This window comes from Periophthalmus magnuspinnatus, chromosome 1 (genome assembly GCF_009829125.3).
Source record: "Periophthalmus magnuspinnatus isolate fPerMag1 chromosome 1, fPerMag1.2.pri, whole genome shotgun sequence".
Classification (NCBI taxonomy): Eukaryota; Metazoa; Chordata; class Actinopteri; order Gobiiformes; family Gobiidae; genus Periophthalmus; species Periophthalmus magnuspinnatus.
Genome location: NC_047126.1, coordinates 10,725,344 through 10,750,160, shown reverse-complemented (window position 1 = coordinate 10,750,160; position 24,817 = coordinate 10,725,344). Strand labels below are relative to the sequence as shown.

Sequence of the window (24,817 nt, the reverse complement as noted above, 5' to 3'; positions counted from 1 at the left end):
CTGTTTTGTGCAGAAAGAGCAGAGAGAAGGCTATAGGCAGTAGAAGAATATTGAACCATCTGACACTGCAATGAATTATGCAACAAAAAGGATTCCAGCATCCACAGAACCGAACAGGGACAGGGACTTCTAGACTCTTCTAAAGTCTGATTTAGGCACATTGTGCTGTAGGTTGCTGGTGAATATGGAGTAAGTCAAAATATATATGTATTTATATATAAAAAGTGAAGGGAAAAAAATTGTTTTAATTATTTGACATGCTCTCAATATAAGTTCCCTTGACAGCCACTGATCCCACGGTCCACTATTCTTCTACTGTCTATAGAGAAGAGATAAGATAAGAAAGCTAAGTGCAGAACCTGGATAAAACTGGATAAAAGGACGAATTTCCATACAACGAGAGATGGATAATATGGGAAAAAAGGATAAGGAAATGGAAAAAGGGGGCAACATCCAGCATGACTACGAAACAACGTCCTAGGGCAGAGGAGAGAGATGGCAGAGTAGAGCGAGAGAGGGAGAGAGAGAGCAAGAGAGAGAGAGAGAGAGAGAGAGAGCGAGAGAGAGAGAGAATCAAAGAGAGAAAGAGAGAGAGGGGTTGGGGCAAGGAGAGATCAAGATGCTACAATGTATTGTCTTTACCTTTTTGGTCCACTTCTACTCAAGCATAGGAAAAAAGAGGGAGAGAAAGAAAGAGCAGTCAGAGGGTGAAAGAGGAGAAACAGAAAAGCAAGAAAGCAAGCCAGAAATCAGGAAAGGAAGCAAGAGAGAGAGAGAAAGGCAGAGAGGCAGAAAGGACTGCACAATATTTCACACATTTTATAACATGTGCACATACAACAAAGACCAAACTGAAATTGAAACTTTATGTTATATTATTATATATTTATCAATGGAGAAATGAGCCCATGTAAGTCACATATGCATGTTATCACAAGGATGTAGGCTGAGCATTGTATACCCAAGTAAACCCAAAACAGAGAGACAAAAGGTACCCATTAATCCCAATCTTCATATGCAATGATATAGTGCATATAGGTAGCTTTCCAAATATTGTGCAGTCCTACTTGACAGAAAGGTAGAAAAATCAGCAAGAGCAAGAAGGAGAAAGAATCAGAAAGTAATGCACAGAAAAAGAGCTAATTCTCGCCCAAATTTTTTGTTCACATTTGCAGCTCTCCCTCCTATAACCTCCCACTCCCCAGACGCCTCCTCCCCAATTCCACCCCTCTGAACCCCGCCGTCCCAACTCTCCTTCCTTCAATCAGGATCCTGTGGAGAAAAGAGAGCAACTCCTGTGGTGTAAATCTGAAAAAGAAAACCCACACGCATGCACACACCGCGCACACAGCCCAGATATGTACAGCTACCCAAACGTCTTACAACTTTCTGTCTGAACTTCCTCCATGAACCCTTTCAAAACACTCACACTCCCTGAGAAAAAAGAGACAGGATTTCACTCATCTGACATCAAAGGTTAATACAACAAACTAAACGATTCAAATGTAGGTAATACATCATCATGCGGTGTTGGGAATACACTGTAAAACTTTTAATGGTGAAACAAACAATGGCGGTGTTTTTCCTGTCATGTTTTGTATTGTGTAGTATTCGCTTTACATAGTACAACACTTCAAACGAGAAACATAATTCATGTGAACATCATTAGCAGATTAACACTGTGCATTGCAATTATATTGTAGGTTAACTGTTCTTTCTTTTTAAATGTGTGTAGCACTTCAGCACTTCAAATCAGCTTGTCTGTAAGTGGACAGAGGTGGGTATAGTATCCAGTTACATTTACTCGAGTACCTACAATGTTAATTGATCTGGACATTTGTGTTTCTTGCATTGCTCCTTTAGATTTGATTTCTTTTTTGGATTTTTGAGGTCTATGCTCTGTAAATACTACATTTTGTGCTTAATTTCATGTTTTGTCTCTCAGATTAATTTAATTTCAAAATATTAAAAAATCACTTGTTATATCCAGACCCCAAATACTTTTTGTCTTACTTAGGTAATGTGGATCACAACTTCTGCTTAAGTAAAATTATTAATGGTATTCTTACTTGGATAAAATTTTCGGCAACAACCCACCTCTGCTTATGTGTCCCGCCCCATAGTTTGGAATACCTCATTTTGGTTTTAAAGACATTTGTATTATCAAAACTACAAAGCAAAGTCTTACAGTGTAACGTGCGTAATGTGCATATCTATGGAAACAATTTATACTCACTGTAGGGGACACATTCATATTGGATCTCGAGGTATTTGTAGGTTCCGGGACAGGGATCTGGGAAGACGTCCACACCCGCAACCACGACACACTGAGTCCTGTTGTTACACCTGCCCCACCGATGGAAGGAGAGATGAGGGGTGATGGGTAAAAAGAGATAGAGGAGGGTGAGTGATTAGGAGACAGGAAAGGGGAAGGAAAGGACACTCGATTTGTCTCCTCTGCCTCCGAGTGAATATTGATCAGGTCTTCTAGGAAAACACTGCTGAGTACATCGCTAATGGTGCAGCCAACCACTCACACTCAGTTGGAGATAGTAGCGCACACAGATACACACACAAACACACGTACAACTTCCAGGACGAGCTTGGGCTTGATGCAGAGCTACATGTATGTACTACACTAGCCTTCATTGATTGACTCACTGTTTCCAATCTGTATGTGTAGAATGCACTGGCTTATGCCGTTGGCCGATGCACAATACACTGTGATATATGAGTGATATACACTATATACACTGTGATATATGAGTGATATACACTATATACACTGATATATGAGTGATATACACTATATACACTGTGATATATGAGTGATATACACTATATACACTGATATATGAGTGATATACACTATATACACTGTGATATATGAGTGATATACACTATATACACTGATATATGAGTGATATACACTATATACACTGATATATGAGTGATATACACTATATACACTGTGATATATGAGTGATATACACTATATACACTGTGATATGAGTGATATACACTATATACACTGTGATATATGAGTGATATACACTATATACACTGATATATGAGTGATATACACTATATACACTGTGATATATGAGTGATATACACTATATACACTGATATATGAGTGATATACACTATATACACTGTGATATATGAGTGATATACACTATATACACTGATATATGAGTGATATACATTATATACACTGTGATATATGAGTGATATACGCTATATACACTGTGATATATGAGTGATATACACTATATACACTGTGATATATGAGTGATATACACTATATACACTGTGATATATGAGTGATATACACTATATACACTGATATATGAGTGATATACACTATATACACTGTGATATATGAGTGATATACACTATATACACTGTGATATATGAGTGATATACACTATATACACTGTGATATATGAGTGATATACATTATATACACTTTAGATATATGAGTGATATACACTATATACACTGTATGAGTAAGAAGCTCTAATTACATAATTGCATTATACTGTACTGATGAAATGAATATGTAGGCTAAAGAAATTCCAGGATATAACAAGTAATGCAAGTATCATTGATTCAAGGCCTGTCAAATTTTGAATGGAGCACTAACCTCTGGGCCATGATCTTGAGGGCGTCTGGAAGGTAACACTGAGTATTCTCCATCTGAAAGGGGTCTGCATCACAGATCTTGTCATCCGTTCTTCCATAGTTTGCCGTCTCCACCATCACTACATCACTTCCTGGGCAGCGCAGCTCAATGGGATATCCCTCACAAGCCAGCTCCCTGCGGAGCAGCCCGAACGGCATCGCAGCCCGGGACATGGCGGCTGTAGGACCAAGGACAAACCATGTTGATGGCTTCATTGATGGCATTTTATGCATATTAATATTATATAAAATATTATCACAGATTTTCTTCTACGTTTTTGTAGCCTTTACTTAGGAAATGCTCACACATTAACAAACTATTTAAGGATTATGATTTAAAGTATCACCATAATAAATTGCTGTAATACGAACAACAATGCTTTACTAATCTTATATGGTTTTAACTAATTTGGTTTATTTCTTATTTTATTCACTGAAATATTATTGTCACACTAATGCTTTATTACTGCTGAACAGGGCTAAACTATTGCTCTAAACAGCCTTACTCTTGAATGTAAACACAATGTCCTGCTTTAATTAAATACATAATGTTCACATAATCACCTTTGTGTAATTGTGATATTTAACACTCAAATGTGTGTGAACATGCTGCTTGTGTGAACGCACAAGGACTGGAGGCATTCCCAGATGTAAAAACAGTGTCAGTTAAAATCCCATAGCACCTTGCTTGTGACACCTCTGTTTGATGTGATACAGCGTTACAACACAATATCTACTGTTTTTAAGACACAGAAACAGATAAAGCCTGCACTTCTGTCAGGGCCTCGCTGAAAACAATCTGAAGATATGAGATTTTCTATTCTTCTCTGACATAAATCAGTGAGGATCTGAGTAATGTGTGTGTGAATGTACCTGACTGCCATAATAATCCATGTAAGGCAGAGTAACAGGAGAAAATCATATTACTTTCACCTTAATCTGGTTGTCTACATCAAAGCGAGCATTACCATTTAGCAGATTAAAGCCTGGTTTAAAACCACCACACGCTGTAATCTGTGTGGGGCTGCTGTTACTGTCTGACACACTGAATGACACATTGTTGACTGTTAACTACTGGAATGCTCGACTTGGCAAACTGCTCACTTGAAATGTGCCACTAATCTTTGTTTATATGGGTCAAAGCATTTCATAAAATCTGTCCAGGATGACTGGGACTTACAACTCCTGACTTATTATTGAGTCACACATTGGCTTCATTTTGACATTTTTTCAATACTCTCCTATCTGGAGTGTGTATGGCTTCATATGGAGATCAAATGTTTAAAGAAGATGTATTATGCTTTTTGGGGGGTATTTTGGGATATTAAACTACGACATTCATTGATCATATTTTAATATATATTATATTCATCTTTTCAGTATTGATCTAAAATCAAATGTGTCCATAAACTTCCTGTTCAAAGCTGCAGAAATGATTGACCACGACTTTGACCACACCTATACTGCATTTCTCAGAAGTAGCAGCAGTCGATTTTAAGGTGCTTGTTTTTATTCTTAAAATTTTAACTCTACATGTATGACCCGGAGTTTTTTTTTTCCAATAATCACACATAACTTGGTGGATGTAAGTGTAGGTGAAAATAGACTTTTTATTCAAAGCTTCAAAATACAACATTGACTGAACTAATTATGAGCAAACACCATATATGACATGGTTTAAAACTCTAGTAGATTTTACATAACATGTTGATAGAGGCACGTCAGCTATTGGATAATTAAAGGTCTTATATATGCAAACTTGACGTGTGTGTGCTTTTAGCCATGTTAAAATGATGACCTCAAAAACATACATGTGTGTTTTGTTTCATTCACACATTTTTGAGTAATCCTGCATTATTGGGCTGTCTGCATCCCCAAAGCTCAAAATGCTCTGTTCCACCTCCTGATATCCAGTTAACAGCTACCTTTTACTTTTAGTTAGGTAGAGATTGGCAATTCCAAGATGTGGAGTCTAAAAACACATTACCGTAGTACCTCTTGTATTACCACATGGCATCACAAGCTGGAACAGAGTGTTTTCTGTTTGAGAGACGAACTTGGCACAATAGTATTTGTGTGTTAAACATGTATGAATGAAACATAACACAACTCCAGCTATGTATTTGATGACGAAACAACATTATAACATAGATCAGAAAAAAAATATTTTAAAAAATGATATGGGCTCTTTAAATATCATAATATATTATCTTACCTTGACCAAATGGGACAATGTGAGACAACATGAGCACACAAGCTCCCAGGAACCACACGGACGAAGCCATGTTGGAGGGAAGGGTTATGACGTCGCGCCGGCCGCCACGTTAGGAGAGCCTACAAGGAGAGCACAGAGAATAGGGGAGATAAGTGACTGAACTTAATGTGATGTATGTACAGCAAAAATTTAAAACACAAATTAGTTTGTGTCATGATCCCTGTTCTGCTCTCCCTGCGCCCTCGTCTCCCTCCTCCCTCACCTGTCTGTCTCCGGAGCTGGGCGGAGTCCTGACTCCTCCCACGCGCACCTGCTCCCCATCAGCGCAATCAACGCCACCTGCCGCGGATAAGAGGGGTCTGGACGTGTCACTCGGGCCGGAACATCCGCGTACTCACGTGAATATGCTCTTGGCTTTACACCGCTTTGGATTTTTGTCTGCTCTGGCTTATCGGAACCTTATCCCTTTTTCCTCCAGGAATCCGCCGGGAACCAGCTCCGGACCTCCCCTGCTCCGGACCTCCCCTTTTGGACTCTTGCCTTGTTTTATGAACACGAACTATACTACGGACTATTACCTTTGTGCTCACGATTATTGTGAATAAAGACATTGTTTAACCTTTACGAGTCTGCAACTTTGGTCCCTACGTCACGTTGGTTACGACAGTTTGTTAATATTTGAGTGATGAAACAAAGTGAGAGAAGGATATCCTCCCCATGACAAGACACTGGTGGTCTGGAGCTACAAGATTAATCAGATTAATCAAATCAAAATCACAATTTCAATGGCTAATCACATTTTGCAAATCACAACAAAATCTACACATTTTAAGTGACAATTAATTTTACAAGCAACAAAATATACTGTTTTATAAAACCTGTTAATTCTGTAGTTGATGTATGTGATTCTTGTAGTAGTTTCACTCAAATGCCTTGTCTATTAAGTATTAAAGTAAATTAAGTACAATTTTTAGGTATCTGTACTTTACAATTTTAAACAGGATACTTTTTACATTTAAGAACAGTAATCTGTACTTTATATACTTTATACTCCACTAGACCTGTCACAACAACAAATTTCTCAGTGATATATTCCTAAGGAAAATATAGATGATAAATGATAATATTAAAACTATTTATATATATTTATATAAACCGTTTATATACGTATGGCACAAAAACCCTAAAGCAGGATTATCCCCCCAAAAATATTCTTAATGTATAATGATAAAAAAATACAAACTGCAATAAATAAATGGCAGACGTTTGTATTTATGAGTCATAAAGGTTATTTATTCAAACCTCTTCAGCTCAAATCTCATCATTGTACAAAATAACAAAAAGTTTCCCATTAGTTCAAAGAGAAAGTACCTACGACAAAAAAAAAAAAAAAAGTTATTGTTCCATCAAATATATATTGAACAATATGTTGATATAGTATTTATCGTGACAGGCCTATACTCCACAACATTTTTGAACAGTATTTTGTATCATTGTCTGAGACCTGCTGAAAAGCTTGAGGGGTTTATTTTAAAGTTCATTATTTGACCAAATAAAAAATATATATATTTTCATTTGTATGTTTTCCTTCAGTAACAAAATTGAGTACTTCTTTCAGCATTGTTGTTTATGTCCTTGCTGTTCTTTGCTTACTACTATTACCATTCAACACAATTAGCCTTGTTACTTGTTAGTAGATGTGCCATAACAAGTCTATTGGCCTTTTCTACGAATATGGTTTAGTCTGCCTTGAGTAAAAAAGCAATAATGCATGTTACACTTTTGTCTATTCTGCAACTATCGCCGGACAATAGAAGTGGCACGTGAGAAAAAGAGCAGGCTGTGATGGCGAAGAAGCAGAGTGGCACAATGGCGGCGAGCGAAACCGAGATAACTATTGAACAATCGTCTCTACACGAAAGTCCCTCAATCTGCTGTTACCATGGTGACAGGCTATAGCACAGCGCAGCCGAGGAGGAGACAGCGACATGTGTGTTTGTGCGCGGCTTCGAGTGAGAGAGCACGCGAGCGAGGAAACGTGTTTTACGTCTTTAATTAGCCAGCAGCAAAACCAGCATCTCTGACCCATAAAAGCGCAGACAACACACACACAGAGGAGGGGAGAGGGGGAGAGTGAGAGCTGGGCTAGAGCTGTAGTAGACCACTTCCCAGTAATGCTGAATAAATGATGGTGTGTAGAGATGAGCCCTTTGCCTGGCAGGGGTAATGAGGTAAACAGTACGGTGAGAGCACAGGTGATCGGAGGGCCAACGCTGCGTCGTGGAGCTTTACGAGGAACATAACATAGCAGGATATACCGGCTGAGGAAACAGGAAAACACTAATACAAACAGTATTCTTAATATAGATTCTTGCACAGAGAAGTAGCTGAACAACATGCACCAGGCAAGCAAAAATGACCACAAATTAATTTAAAGTAGCTAATTGAGCATTTTAGATGAAGTATGATTAATATAGTCTATAATCCTTCATTTGACCAGAAGATTTTAGAGGTAGTTATCTGGACAATGTTTTTTTGTTGTTTTTTTTTCGCTGAGACGTTTCAGCTTCAATTCAGAAGCAATTTTCAATTTGAAAGAGCTGCTCTGAGGATCTGTTGATACCGCCCTAAGGAGACACATTTTAAGTTCCAGGGTATAACTCCTCCCTTGGGGCAGTATAGACTTTAAATTCTTGCTCCTTAGACCAGTAACTTCAAAAAGAAAATGGCCTCCGGATAACAGCTGAAACGTCTCAATTTCACAAAGCATTGTCCAGATGGCTACTGTTGAAAATTAATATGTTTAGTTTCTTCACTGGAAAGGTTAGTATAATAAATATACCCAGCTAATGACATTTTCTAAGAAGAACAAAGAGAGCTCGACTAAGGCAAGAGCTTTATGACACTGGACCAAAACCACAATGTCAGAAACCCATTTACTTAACTATAGCTACAAACAATAATTCATTCTCTTATTCATCTTGATTCTCCTTTCCATACAGCACCACCTCCAACTACTGGCCTGTATACTCCATATGTGCACAGACATCATTTTTATTTGCTCATATGCATTTCCTCTGTCTTCTTGTTAGGTAATGGCGACCGGCAGATTTAGGTCACTCCCCAACAAATGTCCAACATCCATTCAAAGACGCTTACACACGTCACGCACACAGAAGCAAAAGCAGCTGAATACAACAAAAACGGAGACCTCTGCCTTTTTCTTTAGGTCCACTGAACCAACAAGACGGTAATAAATGCCCCGGGACCCTGTATGTAAACAAACCCGTTCATAATAGATACATAGACTTGCAAGTACGCACAGTGTCATCTCCAAAACCCTTATGGCAGCATGTTCTTTTGCTCCAACCCCCTTCTCCTCCTGCATCCGGCACACACACACACACACACACACACACACAGCCCGGAGAGTGCATGAAAGTAGAGCAAGGACACTGATGGGCCCTGACAAAGCCACACACCCCTGATCGCAGCACCATGCTCCCAGCCTCAAACCAAAATCCAGCCCCAGGCCAATCAACGGTCTACTTGGATGAGCAGGATCCCAGTCAGAGCTTGTGCATGTGAACAAGGCCTGGAGAAAAATGGATTACACAAGCATTAATGTAACTGTATGCATTATCTACATGCTAATTACAGAAGATTTTAACTGTAGGGCTGCAACTAAGGATACATTTTATAATCTTTAATTATTATTATTATTATGATACATTCTATAATCTTTAATTATTATTATTATTATTATTATTATTATTATTATTATTATTATTACTAATTGATGATTGATTACAAAAGGCCTGTTGAGATTTTCATAAAAGATGAAGAGATGAAGTTAAAGGGATTTGGCTAGAGAACACACAATTTTTTAAATTAATAGAACTAATTTTACACAATTCTCGTTTCACTGTTATTCTTGAGCTCACAAAATCACACAAAACTTCGCCTCTTGGTAGTGTAGGGTGTAAATTCAGAAAACAATTATTCTATTATTAGTATTAGCTGGAGAGTATCAGAGTTTCAGTAATCAATTAGTTGTGACTGTCAATTAACTGCTTTCACTGCTTTCATATGTATACAGACTGTATACAGTCCCATTATACATTTAAGCTTCCAAAATGGTTTCTATATCGTATCATGAATCAATCCAAAACATGGTTTAGTGACACAGAATACTAGATTTGTCGCAATAATCACTAAAACGACTTATTATTTGATAAATTATCGAAGGAAAGATCATTTTGGGGGGTTAATATTTGTCATGTGTACCTTTTCTTTGTACTGGTGGGAAATTTTGGGTTATTTTTTTGGTTCTGGATTATGAACTTCATTATAGATTCAAATTAATTACTTAAGTGTTTCATTCTGTTATTTATGTATTGCAGCTCATGTTTTTAACAATATTGTATATTTATTATTATGGTTATTATGGTTTGGTTTCAATATTATCGTTTATCATCTATATTTTCTTCAACAATATATCGCACTTCAAATTTTGTTATCATGACAGGCCTGCAGAATACACTGACTTTACTTCTTAGTTAAGGCAAACCAGGGGTGAAATTGGTGTTAGGATGTTGGTGTTTAAGAAGGTAGTCTGTTTTAACTGATGGGTTGGCTCTTGCTAAGACCAAGTGCAAAAAATACAGATAAATTGTTATTATTAGGATGTAAAACTGTGGAGATTACTGTATAGAATTTACATAATCCTCTTATGTATAATAATTCCCCTTGCTTGCATTGGCTATTTTTTTTTTTTTTTTACCACCAAAAGTCCCCACCGAATATGTAGAGAAACACAATGACACAAAATCTGCCCTTTCTGCAGAATGGTCTCTGTATTCAAAGTGTACAGTAGCAGTGAACCAGTCTAAAGCTGTAGCTACAACTAATCACATCTTATTGATTTTTGTTTGGTTCAATTGTCCTCACAGTACAGGAGCACTGGTCATTTAATCAGGCAGTGCTTTTAGAAAATACAATAAAATACTTGTAATATTACATTTTCAGAAATCAATATACATTCAAAACTTATGTGTTGCATTGTCTGTGTTTGCTGAGGCAGAACATGGCTCAGTGCAGTGGATTTTTACAGAAAGAAGAATCCTCATTTGCTCCACAGTTTGAGAAGGCTGCACTGCAGATGTGTCTTTGTGTAGCATATTTGTCAAAAGATCAGCTCATGAAATAATGTTTTGATTGCACAAAACAGATTATGATCAATTAATATATTCTACATAGTCTAATTCTCTGGTGTGGTGAATAATTTGAAGACCCGTTTTAATACTGGTTGGGAACTTGAGTAAAACTTGAGCTTGTTAATTTATTCAAATTATCGGTTACATTCCAATCCAAATATAGGTGAGTGAGCTCCATCAGTTACAGTCCTGTCCTCCCTCAACACTTGAACATGAGAAAGGTATGACTGATGCCGGAGAGTGTGTTTTAAGCAGGTCCCCAGGGTGTGCCTACCCGCTGCAGTCAAAGCACTTATGGGGTTTCAGAGCCTCCATGTTTGTCTGGTAGATTCCTGACTCTGGGGAACAGAGGTGTCACACTCTGTCAATCAATTAGAAGTTCCAGAGAAGGACTATGTAGGGACAGAGAGTGTAAGGCCAAGTTCAAGTTACTGTGCAGTAGTCAAAGTCTAAAATGGTAGCACACTAGGCCTATTTAAAGCGCACAGTCAACCAATTAGGTTTTCTTCCATTTGAATGCCTGAAATGAAAATGCAAGATTACAGTGGAAACTGATTAAGCATTAATTACTTTCCCTCATGTTCATCATATTGTGTGCTGCCTTTATTATGCATTCCCTGTTTTGGTACTATGTATTAAATTGCACTTATTCAATCCTAACCTCCCAAGTGTCAGTGAATTTATAAAACTGTAGGCTACAGCTTAATCTTAACCTGGTTTATGACCGATTGTTATTGTAGCACTCTGAATTGAGTTCTACACTCGATATTGCTGTGCAAGGTTAGCCTAATCTAGCCCACTACTAAATATAATATACCAACCTACTAATAAATAACTATAAACTCTCCTCCTGCAATTATTTAAAACAAACTAACCTATATGAGCCTGCTGCAGCATACTTTCTTCAGATAGGCCGATTTATTAGCCGATTTGAAATTATTTCATCGATTGATTTTATATGTAATTGTTTTATGCACATTAACGAACGGGAGCACAAGTGATACTGACATAAAGCTACATTTAAAAAGTAGGCCTACAACTTCACACCCAATGAATTACGCATCATTACGAATCAGTGCTGCGTATTAAATATTAGACTAGATAATGTAAATAAGCGTTAAAACAGACTCTAATGACAAAAGTAAAGTTAAGTAACATCTGGACTTTTGACTTACCACTTCTTTTTCGTTCATGTTTTGTAGATTTATGGAAAGGTTCAGCTGCTCCAGGTCTGGATGCAGTCACGTGGGGCGTCGTCGTGCGTAAAAGAGCGTACGGCGCTCTACGGCGCACGTGGCTCTTCACTGATACAAGGTTAACTATCTTCATTTTCTCAATGTCTATCTATATTTTACTCTAGTAACAGGACTTTTTTTAATCTCATCTCTATGTACGCTTAGCTAGCTAGCTGCGTTGTTTTTAGCATATAAATATCGTTTCTTTCCCACAAAAAATATTGGGTATCATAACAGTTTTTCATGTCTTTTTTGTATAGCATTGAAAATTAGACAGAGCACTTTCGTTGTCCAATATAATCTCAATGAGTTGCCCATATCCATATACATGAATAATACATGAGCCCCACACAACCACATTTTAAGACCCAGCTGTTGCCTTTTCCAGACATCCCAGTGGGCTATACCAACCTGCAATGTGCCAAGAAGACTGCTCCCATACAGAGTAATGCGTGAGATCGAGGTAAATCTACTTGTGCCTTTGATGCATTGACCTGTTCACCATGTGTCTGTCAGTCAAATCATATTAAATAATCCAATATGGGAACTTGGGATATTTAGGAATTATTTTTCTAATTTTTTCATTATATTATACTATTACACTATTATTACCATTATACTATTCTGCATATATGTTACTCCTAGCATACTAGTCACAACAGGATGCACACAGATTCAGTTTGCCCTGTTGCCCCAAAATCCAAATCCAAGCCTTGACTGTGGCATTCATCTTCTCCACTGCCACTGTCCCGCGCCTCACGCCTGGCCTCCTCCACTGACCCAGTCCTCTCTTTGCCTCTCTAAAATATTGATAGCAGACTCTCACTCCAGTCTCTCTTTCCGCTCAGGTTCCCATCCGTGGTGAATCAGCAAAGCAAACGAAAGCAAGCGATGGAGGCCTTTATATGTGAGTCCATACTTACACCCAATCTCACTGCAGCTGGGGCAACACAGATGCCGCAACAACAAAAAAAGCTCAATAATCAACATTAGATCCACCTGGGACTACCCCGTCTCGTATGGCGTTGTGGGACACCCTGGATTATTAGGCCACTTTTCTCAATGTACTCCTCTGTGGCTTATCACGTGCACATTAATATTTCATATGCCTTACACTCACTCATAGTGACTCTATTTAATAGCACCAGTATAGTGAGCTGCAATAGGTCGTGTAGCTGAGGTTTGGGTTTTAGTACACCTCTAGTAATCACTTCATTTTCCCAAATCAACATCATATTGTGACAAGCATGCATTACAAAATATGCTCCCATTTAGATAAAATATAGACACTAGAATGCAAAAAATTAAGCTCTTGTAAATGCAAAATATTAAATTAATAATGTTATTGATTTAAGATCACATTGCCCAGCCCAGTCGCAAACGGTGTCATTAAGAGTCTAGCTTATTGGCACCATACAAAAAGGCTTCCATTACTGGAGTCCATATGAGGTAGCTGATCATGTAAAATGAACTGAACTTGAGATATCAAAAGGTAGAGCAATTATCTATGCTGTAATTCATGAGTGAAAAAAGACACACCTATCTCTGTAGAAACATAGGATTTAAACCATTATAGCAAGTCAACATATTTTTTCTAGCATGTGATACCACTATAACAGGGTACTAGCCGCTCTTTCATCATTGACTTTTAACAATTCAGTAGGCGTATGCAATTATCTCTGCATTTGATACTGAACATTGTAATTGTCTCCGTCTTGCTGTCTGAGTAAAATAGTAAATGTCTACCCTTGATAAGGCCCATGCAGAGGAGCACATCACATCCCTGGCCCTGACTGATCAAATGGCCCTTGACAACAGCAGCAGCAAAGGACGCAGGGCACCTCAGCTGTCTTCCCAAGCATTGATCATGTACGTGCACAAGTGGAGAAGGATACGTACAAGAGGGGCGGGGTGCATCCTCATAGCCTATATCCATATCTTACCCTCAGTCCTCCGGTTTCCCTCCTCCTCTTCCTCGTGCTGCTCTCTCACTGCGTCTCCCGCATGCCGTCTCGAGCGTCCGCGCCCTCACCCACTCATCTTCCGTTCTCCTCCCTTTCCTCCAGATGCATGAAATATGAATCAATTCAATAGCAAACGGCGGTGGCTCGGTACGTGAGTGTCCAGACGGGCAAGGCAGTCACTGTGAGGCGGTCATTAGCGACAACAACTGGGCGTTCTCTTTCCAGTTTACAGTAGCCCTCCCTCCGCGTCCTGTCGAGGCTCGATGTCTTCCCCGCTGCGCTGTGTGACCGTGCGTCACGTTGGTATCACAATTCCCACGGGTTTCATGCCCAGAGATGATGCGGGCCTGGTGTAGCTCCGGTGCATACGACGAGAATTGAAAATACAATGAACAATGCTAATTAGGGTAGAAAGCGCGCATTGTGCATCGATAGGTCTCATTTGGACTTGCCCATTGTTGATGTTCTACGCGCTCCTACTCTTACATCCATGCAGTAAACGGCAAAAGAGCGTCGACGTGATCCCCATATCCTTGAAGAATCGTGATAAGGCGCAGCACATCAGGATAGATGAGCGGCGGATTTTTCATCCAGAACAGAGAAAGGAGCTGCAATAAATTATAAAGATCAAAAATAAATAAAGGACAAAAGCACTGGCTGAGGTCTAGAGATACGGGTTCTTGCTTCTGGCCTCGCCTTGCATCCGTCCCTCTCTGCTTTTTCTCTCTCCCTCCCTCTCTGTCTCTCCATCCGCTGGTCCCGCTTGTTGCGCGTTCTGCACTCGAGAGCGCGCAACTTGTGTGCGTATGCGCGTGTGTGCGGCGCTTGCATGTAGAGCGAGGGAGGCAGGAAAAACGAGAGTGAGGCAGAGCCTCTCTATATTATCAGGGTTTGTCTGAGCGAGCAACAATAAGCTGCTGTGTTTGCAAGAAAGAGCCATGGAATAAGTTGAGGCTATGTTGATTTGGCCCTGTCTGCTGCTCACCTCAGGTACTTTTAACTCCCCCTCACCTGTCAGCACAGTGCAAGTCTCCTCCATCTTAATCTTCTTCCTGGTAGGGATCAATTAGATTCCACTGTGTGTGTTGTGCCTATTGCCCTTAAAACCATGTCAACACTTTAAATATTGAAGGATTATTTTTGATAAATGCACAATTATGAGAGCTTTTTATAATTACCAGGATACAATTTATTTATGCCCTTGTCCACATACTTTGCATTGGCATAAAGGAAGCATTTTATTACAATCTGTAATTGGAATATTTTATGTGCCACCAAACAAGCAATCACATTGTGCATTCTGATATTGAATTTGTCAGGGCTGGCTACTGTCATAAAGTGTTTTTATGGCATCAGACTGTGATGTACATCACCTTGTCACAGTTTAAATCCCTGTTGTCAATCAGATGCCTCCTCCTTTCTTCACCCCTGAACTGATCATTTGTTACCACTTTGGCAGCCCTCTATTGCTGTTTATAGACACATCTGTTAAAGGTACCAAACCCTCTTTGAGATATCAGCCACTGCATACTAATTAGTCTGACTGCACAAAGCAGGTTACATATGCAAGGAGCTGCATCATCTTTAGTGTCAACAAAAATTACATATTCAACATGTTTAGAGGTAGAAACTTTCTTAAATACTTCTGATTGCTTATAGGCAATAAACAGGATGGCAGCTTCATAAGCATTTAAGTAAACCTGGAACAAAACATTTTAGTACTAATTCATAATGGGTTGGTTCACGCCTTTGACTGTATATATATAGTGCATGTATGACATACATTAGGGAGTAGTGATAAAAAATCTGTAAATGGTTCAATTATATCCTTGGGGGCCATAAAACAGGCTATAATAGCCAGACTTGGATCAGACCTAACCTTGGCATGACGACTTCCTTGGCAGTGTTCAAAGACTAAAAGACAGCCAAGTATAAACCAGGGTCAGCAACGGTTAGCAGCATTCACCGTTCCTGTTACATTATTTTATTGGATGCTGGCACATCTATCCTTTTCTCTGAGGCTACAGCAGTGAGACAGACACGGTGAGAAGCAGAGCTGTTAAAAACAGATCTCTCTCTCTCTGACATTTATCTCCTTTAAAATAGTGTTTGCAAAAACATTTTTATTTACAAGAAATATTCATAATTCAAATTTGTGGCTGGGATGTTGCATCCTTTGTTTTGTTACTTAAAGCAGCTTCAAATATAGGTCCTGCATAAATCTAAAGTCTGAGAAAGAAGCAGCATTTCCTCATTAATTTCCATATATTTATCCCCTTGACTTCACTACTCTATACCAGTAGAACAGTTTTATGGCAGATAAAGCTTTTTTGTTACATTAAATATGGCGTATGCCTTTGAGTCCTTTGGAGAAGCTTCATGACCTTCTCACATCTGTTTAAAAGACCAATTACTGCAGCGTTAGGGACCTCTTCAGTCACTAATAATGTGCTATTTTCTTGGCCTCTGTCACCAAGGTGACTCTGCTCCACCATCTCCTCCTCCTCCATCCGCCTCTGCATCTTTTCTCCTTCCCCATCCTCCACGCTGCTTCTTCTTCTTGTTTTCCACCTTGTACTTGAGTCTCCTCATAGGGTCGGTCAGGCTCCTCATTGACTTGTCACTGATGTCATCACTGATCATAAAGTTTCTGTCTATGATTTCGGCTGCCTCTTGCCAGTTCTTGTAGCAGTCTGGACCCAAGTGTAGTATCTCCCCCACTGCATTTGGGATAAGTACAGAACTGTCAGGGCGCAGGACAACCACTGTGGGGATCTCCTTTATTTTAAACATGTCTTCCAAATCCCTGTGGACATGCATATTTGTAGAATATAGAGTTAATTTACCATTACTCTAAAATGTACTTGCATTAAATTCAACCACCAGCAGGTTTGGCACACATCTTTAACCACTCCCACCCACCTCCTGTAGGGGTCCTCGTAGTCCAGAAACAAGCATTTTTTGGGCAGCTCTTGGAGGAAGCTCTCCTGGTCATCCTCTGACTGGTCCATGCTGAAAAAAATGGTTTTGAATACATAAGACTATTGGACATGTTATGCATGGGATACTATTCTTTTTAAGGAGTTAAAAGTAGTCATCTGGACTGAATGAAAATATATTTGATCAATCATTAATATGTCATATTTAAGAACAAGATGATAAAAAATTAGATGTAGTAGCAGTAAAATGGTCTGATAGATCAGTATCACATATATTACTAAAGCCCAAACACTCTACTATCCAATAGAGACGTGTGAAATCTCAGAGAGTTCTAGTCAGTCATGCATAATAGATATGAACTGTTGGTGTGGTTGTTATACCTGATGTAGAGCAGGACCAGCTGAGCCGAGCGCTCCACATAGAACTCGTCTGTGAGACGTTTGTAGAAGTCACTGAGCGCTGGAGCAAACTCCTGGCACCTGTCACACGCTGCTGATCCAAAGAAGAGCAGCAGGATGCGGTTCTGCAGACGATTCTCTATCTCCCGCTCTGTGTCCAGTTCATCCTGGTCCCTGTTGTTTTTAACCAAGACCCGGTCGACAAACAGGTCCACCATGTTCACAGGTCTCTGGTATGGGATGATATGAAAAATGACTCATTAGATGTATCATTATGACCATACATTTTACCTTCATTATTACACCTTTTGGGAATTGGCTGCCAAACTTGCCAACGGTCTCTCCAACCACCACAAATCACTCACACACCATACTTTAGTGGGTGAAGTATCCAAAATATACAACATAATAATGTGCACTAGTTGGAGCTGGGATCAAAGCGCTCTGCATGAGCCACTGAAATGGGCTAGTATTTACAAAGTTGAAACCGATGTTTAATTTGTGCAAAACTCTATACACTGACAAAACAGTGGGGAACCAGCGATAAGTGATGTATTTGGAGGATGCTTATTCAACAGACAATCCTGTGTAACATCATTCCCAAAGAAGTTGGACCTGATAAATAGTGCAGTTAAAGGATTCAAGTAGTCATAATGCTATACTTGACTGAGATGACAAGCCTCAGGTCACAAGTGTTTTCCTTTGTGTCCCTAGAAATGAAAGAAAAAGGCTGTTTGCATCCATGGTGCTTCAACACATTTCGATAATTTAGCAATGTAATAGCTATAGTGTAATGAGTAGAGGATTCCCAGTAATTGCTTATTGTTCATTTAGCATAACACCATAAACTATTCATTGTAGATCTCAGGAGAAGTACTGTGTCTTTACTGGCATTTAGGGTCAAATGTAGTTGAAACAACTATAATGTAAAAGTTTGTAGACTTTGTTTTAGTATTCTGCTTATGGCCATACCTAGCTTACTATCAAATCCTGTAATCCTAAAGGTGCTTACCTCTAAACAAACGTTATCTCCCGTTGTGGCAGCAGCAAATCCACCAGGAAAAACGTCAAGATGTGTCGGTCTCAACACTTTGTGAATCGTACAAGACTCACTAACGAGGCCGGTCACTTCATGTCTTGATTTGTTCCCTGACCACAGCTCCTCTCCATGCTGCTTCTGCTGCCTCTGCCTGAGTGTGTGTGTGTGTGTGTGTGTGTGTGTGAGGAGGGATTGAGAGACAAGGTGACAGCGGGATGGGCACATACAGTCCTCACAGCCTGTACTTATCAGGGCTCATGAGTAGCAGCACAAATGAGTGAATTGCTGATTTAAACACAAAAGGCCAAAATGATGTCAGTCACAGTGAGACCTTTATTTGTTACTCAGCAATGAACAGAAAGCACAGGAAGCTTTTGTCATACTGATGTGGATCTCCTCACTGGTCACATGTGCGGCTGTGTACTAAATAATACATTGTATTGACTGAGATGCAAATACTGAATCACACCGGGCTGTAGAAATACACACTTAACAATACAACATCAGCTTTACACATAGTGTTGAATATGGTTCATGTAATTTACACATAAAAGTTACTAAGTGCCAACACCCTTACGACAACACAATATCTGCCATTACTGCTCATCGGAATAATTCACTTCAAAGTAAACACAGCAGTTTTATCCTCATAAGCAGCATACCAGCATCATGTAAGAAATTTGATTAATCAAATCAAAATATCATACTGAGAGATTACATTGTAAACAACTAAAGGCCACAATGTCCGGTCTGTTAATACAAAAAAGATGAACAATTGATGAAATTTAGAAACAAAATGAACATCCACAAGGTTTAAGCTAAAAAAAAAAACATCAGCATAATGTAGGACCTTGAAGGAAGCAGAATGTCCTATTTTTATTTTGGCAATAAAATACCATAGCAAATAGTTATTGAAACTAATATATCATCTGTCGAATATCATCTATGAAGTTATTCAGGGAGATTTAATCTCTTTGGGTCGGCACTAATCTTTTGGACAGAACATGTCTTTAAAGGAATCTCCACCTTCCTTTATTATCTCCGTCTTTTCTCCATGAGTCCCAGGATCTGTCTGGCTCTTCCTCCTCGTCCTGCGCTCGACCTTTGGTCCATGGCTTCCACCACCTCTTCTTCCTCTTGTCGTCCTCTGTCTTGTACTTGAGCCGTCTCACAGGGTCAGTGGCTGTGCGTAAATTGAGGTTGTCAAACTCCTCGTTCAGCATGAAGCTCCTCTCCACTAAACCTGCAGATTCCTGCCAGGTACTGAAACAGTCACAGCCGTACTGTCGAATTTCTTGTACCGCGTTTGGAGAAAGAACAGAGCAATCTGGGCGAAGAACCACCACTGTTGGTACTTCTGTAATTTTAAACATGACCTGTAGTTCCCTGTGAGAGAGAATACATGCATCAACATTTCAACATACCCAGCATGTGGACTTATAGACCTCAAAGTTTGGTGTGCTCTACCGTTATAACATTACACAGTGCCTTGTTTATTGCATTATACCCCTATAACCCCCTACTGACTTAAACTACCCAGTCTGGACACATTTAGGCAAATGGTAGTTTTCCTGGGTGGAACTGTGACTGTCATTTATTTAAATGCAAGACATATTATTACGTTCAAAGTGTTCAGCCTGTTGCTTAGTCAAGCTTTGAACAAATTAAAACATTTTTTGTGTGTCAGATGCTCACTGTCTGTATGGGTCTTCAAAAGGTAAGAACAGGGTTTTTTTGTGAAGTTCTTTGAGAAATTTCTCCTGCTTCTCCTCCGTCTGGTCCACACTGAACAAAGATAGATTTTGTGTATTTTAGGACATTCGAGATAAATGGATATAAGGGTATGTACAAGAAAACCAAACCTGATATAGATTAGAGCCAGCAGTTTGGGGTATTCGATGTACGCTGGATCCTTTAACCTCTTGAAGAAGTCATTGAGGATGGGCACAAACTCCTGGCACTTGGCGCTGTCGGCCGCTGCAAAGAACAACATGAGGATGCGGTTCTCCAGGATCCCGGTGATCTCTCGCTCCGTGTTCAGTTCATCCTGGTCCCAGTTGTTTTCCACCAGGACTCGCTCCAAAAACATGTCCACCATGTTCCCAGACGAGATCAAGACTAGAGGAAGAGGCCTGAAGAAAAACACAGTGAACAGGGTCAAATCTACACAGCAAGGAAAATGTCTCTTCAAATAGCAGATGCTGCCGCAGTGATAGTAGGTTGTGTAGAGTAGTAGTTGTAGAGATGCTGTGGGTCTCACCTAATGGAAATTGGAAATACAAATTACGGTAATATACAAACAACTCTTATTATATCTATTAGAGAATAAGTAAAAAAAAAAAAAAAGTAAAAAAAAAAAAAAAGATTATTTCAGTTATTCCTGTCACGATTTCAAATTTAAATGTCAAAATGTAGATGACGAACATTAATATTGAACCTAATTCATGTCACTGATGCAATAAGGAGATTTAAACCAGAAAAATTATTCTAAATCTACAATATTGTTAAAAAATCATGAGCTGCATTAAATAAACAGCAGAATGAAACACTTTAGTACTTAGTTTGCATGTACAATGAGTCATACAAGTTATTAATTAATAATCAAGCTTTTACTGTTCAAATCTTATCATATATCCAAAAAATAACAAACAAAATTCTCAGTAGTGCAAAGAAAAAGTACACACGATAAATACGGATCCCAAAAAAATATTATTCATATACTGAATGATAAAACGATATACTATAGTAATCGTGATAGCCCGAATTGGAATTAAACATAAATACTTAGCTAAAAATATGAAGTCTTTTTGGATGTGCTGAAAATGTGCACATGAAACAAAAGTGAAGTTTAGTGCAAAATATATAAAATAAAAACTTGTATAACACATTGAACTATCTTATTTTCTTAAACATCCTGGATATCTTACAATATCCAAACAGAAATATCCAAAAATCTGAATGGATTGAGCTGAGCGCTGTTGCTATGACAATCATTATTCCATTAAGGCAAAACTAACATTTAGCACAAGCACAGATATGTTAACAATATGTTCAGTAAATAATCCAAAACAAAGGAACACAAGAAGAGGATTGAGCCTGTGTATTGAGCTGTTAGTAGGCTATGCACTGCACATTTCAAGAAGTACAAGTTAACAAAGTCTAAGCAAGAATATCCTCACAGTGAGCCATCCTTAGCCTCCAGTCCTATCCAATTGTGCATATAGCTCACGTCAGGAGTGATCAGTGTAGGATTTCTGAATGCCTAACACCAAACAGAAACCTTGTTACCACCTTATTTTCAGAACAGCTGCTGCAGATTTTATAATATAAACAACCCCATACTCCTGGTACATAGTGCTCTGGCTCAGAATACAGTGCACAGGTCTATGTGTTACAGCTACAATTTGTGTTTAGAACTGTGTAATGCACAGCCATTTAAATGCATGATTTTCTGTAGACTTTAGCCTTTTTTCCTTTTTATATATTTTAGTAACCCCAAGTATAGTAGAGTATAGTGAAATAAAAACGTATTTAATATAATTCAGAAGCCAAAACCTATGAGAATTGCATTTGTGCAGCAGAAATAACAACAGCTCAGAAAATGTTTTTATCTGTGGTGCCCAGCCTGTATTTCACTTTCACTGTAGACGCTGTGGGCTGAGAATTGACAGCGATAACCTCACAAATGAGATTTGGCCGCGTAGCTTTAAGCTGTGCCAGATCTATTTGAGACGCCGGACTTGAAACTTGTGCAAGAAAAATGTTTGAAACTGAGCAGCATCTTGGGCGCCTAACTGGAGGATTTACTATAGCCCAGCAAAAAGGTCAAACCCCACAGCACACATTTAGAGAAGTTATTTCACAATTATCTGGATTAGTTCTGATGTTAATCGATAGCTCTTGATGTATTGGCTTATAACGACAGCCGCGGCCATGTTGTGTTCATTACTATATCATTACGCATAAGCCTGTCACATTAGCCAGTATATTAGACATTAAACATTATTCAATAACATATTAACAGTTTCAGGCTAAATATTTTTTGTATATAACGTTTGATACACCAGTGGCATTTCATAGTTTGTGTAGTACCTGAACATGTGAGCCGGGGGGTTGGGTAATAACACAGTATGAGTCATTATAGCATAACATTTATTTTTACTGTGACGAGACTGACGCATGTGTATATCTACTGTCATGTTAACGTCTTTGCACAGTTTGTACCTCACTTTACTTGAGTAACAAATAAGCTACTTTTAATTTTTTATGTAGTTTTGTCATATACATTGGTCTCTCTGACATGCTGTAGTTGGATGTAGGTGATGCATTTATAGTTCTTGTCTCATTGTTTACATAAATAAAACAATAATACAGAAACATTATAATATTGTCCTTTCTTCTCCGTTGTGTGATGGTGTTTACCTTTAACTCCTGTCCCACCGGCTTTGTCCAGGTCCCATTCCTTCTTTAAGTCATCGTGGCTTTGAGTTTAGGCCCTCTCTCTCTGTTCACCACATTGACCGTTTTCTTTTAAATCCTGTGAAGTCTTCTATTTCACAGACACCTTTCAATGGCCATCGGAGCTCGTGTGTGCAATTTGTTCAGTCCATGGGGGAGATTACAGATCGCTGTAGGTGTGGCACTGGCGTAATGCAGGGCAGAGGTGTCTCTGTGTGACTGTTCATGTGAGTTTGTGCAGAGCCGAGAAACTCAGGCTCAACCTCGACAATCTTATTACTTAAAGAGTACGGGGGATCAGGAAAGGGGACAAATTGGATTGCAAGGCGGGACTGACATGTGGGTCAAGAGGTTCCAAAGAGACGGACAACAGTGTTTTATGTGGACAATGAGGTGTCCTGACCCAAGCAACCTCTGCACCACACAAGCCCAATATATCAGACATTTAACATTAATGCAAAATTCTCTGCTTGATTTGTTTTGGACAAACTGCAAGTTCATGGTTCTCTGAGGTCAAATAGCATAACTTATAATTTTCTTTTTCTCACCCTATTGTTAAATCCTGGACTATCTTTCCTTAATGTATTGCTCCAGAGCCATATATCAAAATGTATATTGTATATGTATATTCAAAATGTTATTGCAATAGTGTGAACATACTTACTCTTACAATATTGACTACTGTAGTTTGATATGTCTTATATATATATATATATATATATATATATATATATATATATATATATATATATATATATATATATATATATATATATTTTTTTTTTTTTTTTTTTTTTTTTTTTAACTTTTGTGCTGAATCTTTACCACAAAAACAAAAAATAATGAATAATAAACATCCTTTGGGCTCCTCAAACTGTATTCCAATTGTATTGCAATATGCATCTAATTGTGAAAGGTTGCTGGCAGTTCCCAGCCCCATACTGTGTGTTGTTTCTTGATTCTGTGTCCCTACGTTTTTACTCCAAGGGCCTTCATGATAAATGCATACATCCGGCTATCAAAAGTCTGTGGGAGCCTGGCAGCAAACCTTTAAGGAAATGAACCGTGGAAGTCAATAGTTTGAGTGTGATTGTGCAGCAGGTCCCACTGTAGAAAGTGACTATTGATCTGAAAGGCACTTGCAGAAAATACGCGGGTTAATCTGAGCGAGGGTTGAGGTAAGTATAGCAGTGAAGGCAGCTCTAACAGGATTAGTCTGAGTCACAGACACGTGCAGTGGCACGTGGTGTACGCTGCACTTAACACAACAACAAACTGGACACACCATCAAGCAAGGCAAGACAAGTGACGTATTGTCATATGGGGTCTCTGGTCTTTAAGAGTAAAAAAAAAAAAAAAGTATTTCGAGTGTGTGTCAATTTGTTAAAGTGTAAAATGTAGTGACACGGTTTAAAAAAGATACATATTTTGGTCAACAATAACAATACAAATCGATTTCTTAATTAATTTATTTTATTTTTTTTGTTCAAAGCCGAAGCTTGAAACCTTTAGTCAGGATGTTACCGTGAACATGGTAAAAATAACGCCTTAAATCATATGAAAAGTACTTTTGGTAGTGCCGTTATTTAACAGTAATTAAGGTGGAAGTTAGTAGATACTCACAATGGTACTTTCAGTAGTAGTTACTGTGGTACTTAGTGGTAA

General features: G+C 38.7%; 3 protein-coding genes across 5 annotated transcripts in view; all 3 read right to left on the bottom strand.

Annotated features, from left to right (window-relative positions):
* Window positions 1-14,966, bottom strand: part of LOC117387956 (adhesion G protein-coupled receptor L1-like) — a 28,495-nt gene extending 13,529 nt beyond the window's left edge. For 2 of the 3 annotated variants that reach the window (XM_033985678.2, XM_055225260.1), the window contains exons 1-4: window positions 14,297-14,966; window positions 5,903-6,021; window positions 3,650-3,866; window positions 2,237-2,346 (exon numbers count right to left, since the gene is read on the bottom strand). In XM_033985678.2, coding sequence (XP_033841569.1) covers window positions 2,237-2,346; window positions 3,650-3,866; window positions 5,903-5,972 — 397 coding nt within the window. In that variant the 5' untranslated portion in view covers window positions 5,973-6,021; window positions 14,297-14,966. The remainder of the gene's footprint in view (window positions 1-2,236; window positions 2,347-3,649; window positions 3,867-5,902; window positions 6,022-14,296) is intronic. The other variant, XM_055225264.1, reaches the window with a different exon arrangement.
* Window positions 14,967-16,486: 1,520 nt separating this feature from the next.
* Window positions 16,487-18,744, bottom strand: LOC117375514 (nucleoredoxin-like protein 1). The gene is made up of 4 exons (XM_033971835.2): window positions 18,668-18,744; window positions 17,638-17,885; window positions 17,240-17,329; window positions 16,487-17,123 (listed from the first exon to the last, which is right to left on the bottom strand). The coding sequence occupies exons 2-4, from the start codon at window positions 17,871-17,873 to the stop codon at window positions 16,787-16,789; spliced, it is 663 nt and encodes a 220-aa protein (XP_033827726.1). The 5' UTR covers window positions 17,874-17,885; window positions 18,668-18,744; the 3' UTR covers window positions 16,487-16,786.
* Window positions 18,745-19,640: 896 nt separating this feature from the next.
* LOC117375944 (nucleoredoxin-like protein 1) lies at window positions 19,641-23,209 on the bottom strand. The gene is made up of 4 exons (XM_033972331.2): window positions 23,117-23,209; window positions 20,557-20,826; window positions 20,390-20,479; window positions 19,641-20,080 (listed from the first exon to the last, which is right to left on the bottom strand). The coding sequence occupies exons 2-4, from the start codon at window positions 20,790-20,792 to the stop codon at window positions 19,705-19,707; spliced, it is 702 nt and encodes a 233-aa protein (XP_033828222.1). The 5' UTR covers window positions 20,793-20,826; window positions 23,117-23,209; the 3' UTR covers window positions 19,641-19,704.
* Between the last annotated feature and the right edge of the window lie 1,608 nt (window positions 23,210-24,817).